Source organism: Pseudophryne corroboree, chromosome 2 (genome assembly GCF_028390025.1).
Source record: "Pseudophryne corroboree isolate aPseCor3 chromosome 2, aPseCor3.hap2, whole genome shotgun sequence".
In the NCBI taxonomy this organism is placed as follows: Eukaryota; Metazoa; Chordata; class Amphibia; order Anura; family Myobatrachidae; genus Pseudophryne; species Pseudophryne corroboree.
In genome coordinates, this window is record NC_086445.1 from 574,423,027 (window position 1) to 574,432,249 (window position 9,223).

Below are 9,223 nucleotides of genomic sequence, written 5' to 3' on the forward strand. Positions count from 1 at the left end.
CTCATACCAAAAGTACTGAGAATTATACGGCAAAAGGGAGTAAGAACGATACTAGTGGCTCCGGATTGGCCAAGAAGAACTTGGTACCCGGAACTTCAAGAGATGCTCACGGAGGATCCGTGGCCTCTACCTCTAAGACGGGACCTGCTTCAGCAGGGACCGTGTCTATTCCAAGACTTACCGCGGCTGCGTTTGACGGCATGGCGGTTGAACGCCGAATTCTAAGGGAAAAAGGCATTCCGGAAGAGGTCATTCCTACACTGGTAAAAGCCAGGAAGGAGGTGACTGCACAACATTATCACCGCATTTGGAGAAAATATGTTGCGTGGTGTGAGGCCAGGAAGGCCCCCACGGAGGAATTTCAACTGGGTCGATTCCTACATTTCCTGCAAACAGGATTGTCTATGGGCCTCAAATTGGGGTCCATTAAGGTTCAAATTTCGGCCCTGTCGATTTTCTTCCAGAAAGAATTGGCTTCAGTTCCTGAAGTCCAGACTTTTGTAAAAGGAGTACTACATATACAGCCCCCGGTTGTGCCCCCAGTGGCACCGTGGGATCTTAATGTAGTCTTGGATTTTCTCAAATCCCATTGGTTTGAGCCGCTCAAATCGGTGGAGTTGAAGTATCTTACATGGAAAGTAACCATGCTACTGGCCCTGGCTTCAGCCAGGAGAGTATCAGAATTGGCGGCTTTATCATATAAGAGCCCATATCTGATTTTCCATACGGACAGGGCAGAACTGCGGACGCGTCCTCATTTTCTGCCTAAGGTGGTGTCAGCGTTTCACCTGAACCAGCCTATTGTGGTGCCTGCGGCTACTAACGATTTGGAGGATTCCAAGTTGTTGGACGTGGTCCGGGCATTGAAAATATATATTTCAAGAACGGCGGGAGTCAGAAAGTCTGACTCACTGTTTATATTGTATGCACCCAACAAGATGGGTGCTCCTGCTTCTAAGCAGACGATTGCTCGTTGGATTTGTAGCACAATTCAACTTGCACATTCTGTGGCAGGCTTGCCACAACCTAAATCTGTCAAGGCCCATTCCACAAGGAAAGTGGGCTCATCCTGGGCGGCTGCCCGGGGGGTCTCGGCATTACAACTCTGCCGAGCTGCTACTTGGTCAGGGGCAAACACGTTTGCAAAATTCTACAAATTTGATACCCTGGCTGAGGAGGACCTTGAGTTCTCTCATTCGGTGCTGCAGAGTCATCCGCACTCTCCCGCCCGTTTGGGAGCTTTGGTATAATCCCCATGGTCCTGACGGAGTCCCCAGCATCCACTTAGGACGTTAGAGAAAATAAGAATTTACTTACCGATAATTCTATTTCTCGTAGTCCGTAGTGGATGCTGGGCGCCCATCCCAAGTGCGGATTGTCTGCAATACTTGTACATAGTTATTGTTACAAACAAATTCGGGTTGTTATTGTTGTGAGCTGTCTGTTCAGAGGCTCCTACGTTTGTCATACTGTTAACTGGGTTCAGATCACAAGTTATACGGTGTGATTGGTGTGGCTGGTATGAGTCTTACCCGGGATTCAATATCCTTCCTTATTGTGTACGCTCGTCCGGGCACAGTATCCTAACTGAGGCTTGGAGGAGGATCATAGGGGGAGGAGCCAGTACACACCACCTAATCCTAAAGCTTTATTTTTGTGCCCTGTCTCCTGCGGAGCTGCTATTCCCCATGGTCCTGACGGAGTCCCCAGCATCCACTACGGACTACGAGAAATAGAATTATCGGTAAGTAAATTCTTATTTTTTTTCTTTGAAGACTTTTGCCATCCTGACAAATAAGCAGAACTTCTTATTGAACAAGACCCCCTAAGCCAGCAAAATTCTTCTACTGAGGAGTTTACTATAACTTGTTTTCATTAGCTGTTCAGTGCTTTATTTATTTACTTAAAATATGTAGTTTAAAAAAAAAAAAACACATATATTTGTGTTACTTGACCTTTTTACAATTCTAGGTAGTCTTACTACAAAGCGCATGGATGTTAAGCAGTGACTTGATTTGTTATTTGCCATACTGACATCCACACTCTGCTTTCCCTCTAGGTTCTTGCTTCCTGCTCTGTGCCATCTGAGCGCTGAAGAAGCTCCACGCAGAATACTGATCTCTGAAGGAGTTCCTGCCCTCCTCACTGAATACTATCAGCAGCAATGGGAGATCTTCTCAACTGAAGTTTTGCCCAATGACACAAAATATGCAGCAGAATTGAGTCTGCAGAGTTGCTATGGGGTCTTCCTCAACCTGGTAGTGACTGAACCAACTCTTGTTGGGTATGTTTAGGGTATAAAGTACTTACTTGGCTATCCAGTGCCTTTTGCATACCATTTCATTTGTTACTTTTTTAAATGATTGGATTTTTAGGGGGTTGTAAAGCAATGCCATGTTGAATTAAGTACTCATTTTGACAATATTACATAACCATTGATTTTATTTTCTGCTCAAAATAAGTGTACATCATTTTCTGAGATGCTTCTTTCAATTTGTTGTGAATTTTTAATATAGGTTTATTTGTATACAGACGCCAAAGGTGATTGGCTGCTTTTCCTGGCATTTTTCAGCTAGTAATGCCTGGAAATTAAGTCCGTCAACAAGGTCAGAGCATGTCTGCATAACATATGCACACTACACAGGACTCTGACCACATGTATGTATATTTATTTCATATCTTGCTGGAACATACTGATACTGCCTGGCTGGTCTGCATCCTCTAGTTCTTGTTTTTCCTATTGATGGATTGGCAGAAAATCTAGGGACACAGACGGTCTGCACAGCAGACATCCGTTGATAGGTGGGGAAAATGGAGCAGAACTGTATGGCTGTTGTGTGCCGGTTCTGCTGTCCAGCAGTATCTGTATGGTATATAGACAGTCAGTAGCTCGACACCAGATGGTTGACAAGGTCAAAAGGTTGTCCCTTAAACAGTTGACATTGACTTAGGTCGATAGGGTCAAAAGATCAACTGGTTCAATGAGTTGTCGCAAAAAGGTTGACATGCTTTTTAGGGTTACGCACTCGGAGGGTTAAGATTAAGCTGTAGAAGTGGACAGTTAAAGTTGGGCACTAGGGGAGGGTTACGATTAGAGCTAAAAAATAAGAACTGTTGACCCTGTCGACCTAAGTTCATGTCAATCTTTCGTCCCTGTCGACCACCTAGTGTCGACCTATTGACTGTCTATCTTTAAATCCACACCCTGCCTAGCCGGGGTGTTTGGATAACTAGAAGAATTCATTGAAGCATGGTGGGCCTTATCTAAATTAGCAATGATCTCCAGATAACAGGGCCTTTACTGGCTAACCATGCCCTGACCTAGGTTCAGTTCCCCCAGTCTTGCCTCAGATCTGTAACTCCGCCAGCCAGGACATTTTGGCCAGTAATACCCTGTTCTTCTGGGATGTTTATTTGGGATCCGGTCTCTAGGTCGACACTCTCTAGGTTGACCACTATTGGTCAACAGGGTCTCTAGGTCGACATGTTCTAGGTCGACAGGTCAAAGGGTCGACATGAGTTTCACGATTTTTTTTTTCTTTTTTTTAACCTTTTCATACTTAACGATCCACGCGGACTACGATTGGAACGGTAATCTATGCCGAGCGAATTGTAGCGGAGCGAGGCACTTTGCCCGAAGCATGGCGAGCCATGCGAGGGAACATGGTGCACTAATTGGGGTTCCCGGTCACTCTACAACAGGCCTGGCCAACCCGTGGCTCTCCAGCTGTTGTGAAACTACAAGTACCATCATGCCTTGCCACAGTTTTGCTACTGGGGATTGCTAAAACTGTGGCAGTGCATGCTGGTAAGTGTAGTTTCACAACAGCTGGAGAGCCACAGGTTGGCCAGGCCTGCTCTACAAAGAAAACGACACCAAAAAACATAAAAAACTCATGTCTACCTTTTTGACCTGTTGACCTAGACCATGTCGACCTAGAAACCCTATCAACTTAGTTACTGTCGACCTAGTTACTACCTACCTTCCATACCACACCCGTTTAGTTAAGTAGTCTGTGACTAATAGCTTTTTGAATCTTGCGCAACTATGATATCCTGCCTGATTTTACCTATATACAGAGAGTATAGCTGCTGTTTTATTTGTTGCTAACTTGTCCAGTACTGTAACATTTTAGGGTGTTCTGAAATCATAAAGTGTAACATATATGCCAAAGAAATATTGATACTTGTCACTGCTGCCTGATAGTGGGACTGACCGCAGAAAATAACCTACAGGTCCTTCATGTTGTGTGTTTTATTATTTCTTTTTGGAAGGCTAGAGTTAGTTGGCTTTACATATTTTTTTTCCCATCAATCTTTTCTCTTCCAAGTAATAACATTTTGCAGTTTGTTTGTTTGTTTGTTTTTTTTGTTTCATGGATTCCTGTGTTATTATACAGCATGAGTTCTTAACACAGTTGTAGGGATTAGGATTTTAACATCCATATATAATTTGCTGTTTTAAAACAGTACAATGACTGAAAAAAACAGAACGTATCTGCAGTGTTACTGTGTGTACACTACCATAGAATATTTGTTTCTATTGCAGGTGCACAAGTGTGACTAATTATTTTCCTTTTGCGTTTTCCTCCACTCTGACAGTCAGGAAAGCTGTTTTCTGACCCTACTGAAGCTTCTCATGCAGGCTCTTCCTGTGCAGTTACCAAAAGAAGGTCACATGATCTTGGTAGCGAACATTTCCACTCTGGGGCTGATGATGAGCCGGTTGCTGGCTTCTACTGCAGGTAACAGGATTCTTTGGAACTCATCTCTCTACTAGTTACATTTCTCAATTATATAGAACAAAGCAGTCATATTTTATCACTGAGTCCTAGTAGATTATCATATATATGAAGTGCACTTTAATATGTATTTTACATATTAATGGTAACAGCAAACCTATTGTACATTTGGCTGCATATTATATATAACACACAATGGTGAATGTACAGTAAATCACTGCTCCTTTTTATGTCACAGACACATGTAAAGTATAATCTCTTATGTAGATTGCAAGAGGCAGACCGAGGGGCTCCGCTAAAGCTAAATGGTGCAAACCAGGCTGACGGTATCAAATTGCCTGTTATCTGCACCCCAATAGGTGCTGGTAATAGCTATTAGTTCAGTCTGACCTGGGCACCACTTTGCCTCCTCTGTTAGTTGGGGCTTCCACGCACCCTGGATTTCCCAGGAAAGTATTACCTGCACCCCTTGCTTCCAGAAGTCTTAACTTGCAATTCTTCTAATCATTTAATGCCCAGATGAATACAAATTAACAGGATATGTTTTTTTTTATAGGTTCCTATAACTGTTACATTATTTAGATGTAAAAGAAAATATATGGTCTTTAGTATGGCCTAAGTAATCTTCAGGTAACATAGGTGTACTGGGTTTTCATTTCAAGTTTCTGGGAATTTACTTTACGTAAAAGTGTTCACCTTGCCTCCAGGTAAGGGCACCCTGCACTGCAAATTATTTTCAAAGGAAATTACATAAGTATTTTTTTTATGTACAGATGTGACAGCTCTCATATTACCCGTGAACGGGTCATGGGGGCAAATGTGCCGTTATTACGACTATTCATGCCTGGATGCGATCCATTTATGGGGACTATTCGCACCCATGCGATCCTATGGATCCACTGGTGCATACACAGTGCTCACACACATCCGCGGACACACAAATCACTGCAAACAACCACGTTTGCTGCGATTAGCCTTAAGGTGAGAGCTCAAAGAAGGAAGAAATGCTCTGCGCACCAAAAATCACTTGGAATTAATTAATTGATTAATTAAGTGCAGTCTAGCAAGGAGAATGATTGACTCAATGAAGCTTGACCTTTTTTATAAAGAAAAATATTTCATAAAACAGTTAATGACACAGAACAAAGTATATGAGACAAACAGTACACACATATATATATATATATATATATATATATATATATATATATATATATATATATATATAGCAGTATAAAAACCGGAGGTTTTCACCTCTTGCAAGTGTAAACAGAAACACTGTATCTAACTTTTATGAACGTGCTGTTTAAACAGCATACAATGTATCTAAAATGCAGATCAGATATCTTAAGTGAAAGAGGCTCTTTACAGAGAGCAACAATTGATTCTGACACTGGCGTCCCAGTGTGGAATCATATAAAATGTCCACAGATGGCTCCACAATATGAAATTATTAGAAGCAAAACAAACGGTAATATTTACCCCCGTGCTGATTCCTGAGATGTAATGCAGAGTCCTGTATGCATTTGCACGAGGAGAATGTAAAAATTTGTAATTGCTGCCACAATGGTAATTAGAGGACAGACTTGCTGGAATACTTATTCTCCGTTGTAATAGCCGTCAGTTGACCATCAGATGATGACATATAGGGAGTTTCCCAGCAAGGGACGTGATCCGTATGGCTATCGGTAACAGCATGAAACGGCAAAGCCGCTGATGGCTGGTGCCGCACTGGTCTCACAGCATAGATCCGTCTATATCCAGCTGATCACAGCGGGATTCTGATGTAGAAATGCCGTTAGCAACTGGACTCCCTTTAACCTCACTGCGGAGGTATGATTCCTGTAGGTCACTTGGCTTAGATGTGGACGGAACCGGAGTATCAGGACCGAGATGGTAGGAGCCCGTCTGTGGAGTAACAGATATCCACTGCACTGAACTCGTAGAAAGGGGCGTCAACGCGTTTCGTCTCCTAGCAACGGAGACATCCTCAGTCGTCTTGAGGAAGTCTCCGTTGCTAGGAGACGAAACGCGTTGACGCCCCTTTCTACGAGTTCAGTGCAGTGGATATCTGTTACTCCACAGACGGGCTCCTACCATCTCGGTCCTGATACTCCGGTTCCGTCCACATCTAAGCCAAGTGACCTACAGGAATCATACCTCCGCAGTGAGGTTAAAGGGAGTCCAGTTGCTAACGGCATTTCTACATCAGAATCCCGCTGTGATCAGCTGGATATAGACTGATCTCCGCTGTGAGACCAGTGCGGCGCCAGCCATCAGCGGCTTTGCCGTTTCATGCTGTTACCGATAGCCATACGGATCACGTCCCTTGCTGGGAAACTCCCTATATGTCATCATCTGATGGTTAACTGACGGCTATTACAACGGAGAATAAGTATTCCAGCAAGTCTGTCCTCTAATTACCATTGTGGCAGCAATTACAAATCTTTACATTCTCCTCGTGCAAATGCATACAGGACTCTGCATTACATCTCCGGAATCAGCACGGGGGTAAATATTACCGTTTGTTTTGCTTCTAATAATTTCATATTGTGGAGCCATCTGTGGACATTTTATATGATTCCACACTGGGACGCCAGTGTCAGAATCAATTGTTGCTCTCTGTAAAGAGCCTCTTTCACTTAAGATATCTGATCTGCATTTTAGATACATTGTATGCTGTTTAAACAGCACGTTCATAAAAGTTAGAAACAGTGTTTCTGCTTACACTTGCAAGAGGTGAAAACCTCCGGTTTTTATACTGCTATATATATATATATATATATATATGTACTGTTTGTCTCATATACTTTGTTCTGTGTCATTAACTGTTTTATAAAATATTTTTCTTTATAAAAAAGGTCAAGCTTCATTGAGCCAATCATTCTCCTTGCTAGACTGCACTTAATTAATCAATTAATTAATTCCAAGTGATTTTTGGTGCGCAGAGCATTTCTTCCTTCTTTGTACTTCAATTAGTTGTTCAGCCTAACCAGCTGTTTTGCTCAGCAGCCCTATAAGTCACGATTTTTACTGATCACCATCTGGTAAATTATTACCATACATTGCATTTCAGCGCCAGATATATATACAGTTTGAGATTTATCTCTAGCTGTATGTACATATAATTTTTCACGTTAAGGTGAGAGCTGCCACATCTGGAACGGGGGGCTTTTGATATGCCGGCTGTCGGGATCCCGGCGCTCAGCATGCCGACGCCAGGATCACGACAGCCGGCATACCGACAACTATTCTCCCTCTTGGGGGGTACACGGCATAAAGTACTACACCCCTGTAAAGGGCCAATAAATTATGATACATAAATCTTTTATCTCTTTTCAGGTTTCCAAGAAAGTGGACCACAAGAGTTCTTTTTTGCAGTCATTCAATTCCTGAAACGTTCCCATGTTGCTTCTAGTGACCCTGATACAGGAAAACAACACATTGCACTTCATCAAGGTTATGCTGATGTGTGGGCAGATATCTCTGAATTGTGGTTCTTGGGTGTGCAGGCATTTTCTGCCTGCCTTCCTCTGTTGCCGTGGTTGTCCCCTCTGGTGCTTAAGTCTGGCTGGTTACAAGATATATTGTCTCTCCTGGATCAAGTTTCCCCAGATTCTGTTGACTTGGAACTGGTAACGGTGTTACAGGCCCTACTCATGGAGCTGGCTCACAGCAGTGTCTCCTGCAGAGAGCTCATCCAGCAACATGGAGGGGTAGAGAAGGCTAATCTATATGGCATGGCTGCTCTAGAACAATGCTTGTCTGAGATACTGTGAGCTATTAGTACTTGGTATAGTAACGTGGTGAAGATTGCTCTTGGTTGTAAGGAGGATGAATTGAATAATATACTGGAAAAGCACTTACAAGGAATAAAAGCATTCATCTGCTACAGATTTGATTTTAAAATGCAGAAAAAACTATATCGTAATTTTCTTCATTGTAAGCTAGAACATTGGATCTATGTAAGAAGATGTGTAAAGTGAATGATTTCTTTTATCAGGTGATTAAAACTAATTCCTACCATATGCTGATAATGTACATTTATATAATATTTTCTCCTTAATTGTCCTTGTGTAGGCATAATGTTCCGTATTGCAGCTTGTGCCCTGTAAGCGTGTGATATATTCAATAAAAACATGTTTAAAAAAACAAAACAAAAAATAATAATTATTTTTCTTCAAAGAAGATCTTGTTGGTAAAGCTAACCACAATTTGGTATGCCTGGACTCCTAAATTACAGCTTATGCAGCTGATTAAAAAATTTAATTATATTTATTATACCTAAATATGCTCCTATATTTATCATTAAGCATTTCACACCTTTCACCCTGCTATGCATTGCACAGCTCCCTTCATGTCCCTTTCTCTGACGTCCTAGTGGATGCTGGGGACTCCGTAAGGACCATGGGGAATAGACGGGCTCCGCAGGAGACTGGGCACTCTAAAAGAAAGATTAGGTACTATCTGGTGTGCACTGG

At 42.3% G+C, this 9,223-nt stretch overlaps 1 protein-coding gene across 7 annotated transcripts in view; it reads left to right on the forward strand.

Moving 5' to 3' along the window:
• The window catches only part of NCDN (neurochondrin), a 42,273-nt gene extending 33,381 nt beyond the window's left edge, over window positions 1–8,892 (forward strand). For 4 of the 7 annotated variants that reach the window (XM_063954444.1, XM_063954448.1, XM_063954445.1 and 1 more), the window contains 3 exons: window positions 2,060–2,284; window positions 4,603–4,745; window positions 8,085–8,891. In XM_063954444.1, the coding sequence (XP_063810514.1) occupies window positions 2,060–2,284; window positions 4,603–4,745; window positions 8,085–8,521 (805 nt within the window). In that variant the 3' untranslated portion in view covers window positions 8,522–8,891. Of the gene's footprint in view, window positions 1–2,059; window positions 2,285–4,602; window positions 4,746–8,084 lie in introns of all 7 variants that reach the window. The other 3 variants (XM_063954447.1, XM_063954452.1, XM_063954451.1) reach the window with 1 other exon arrangement.
• Window positions 8,893–9,223: the final 331 nt, after the last annotated feature.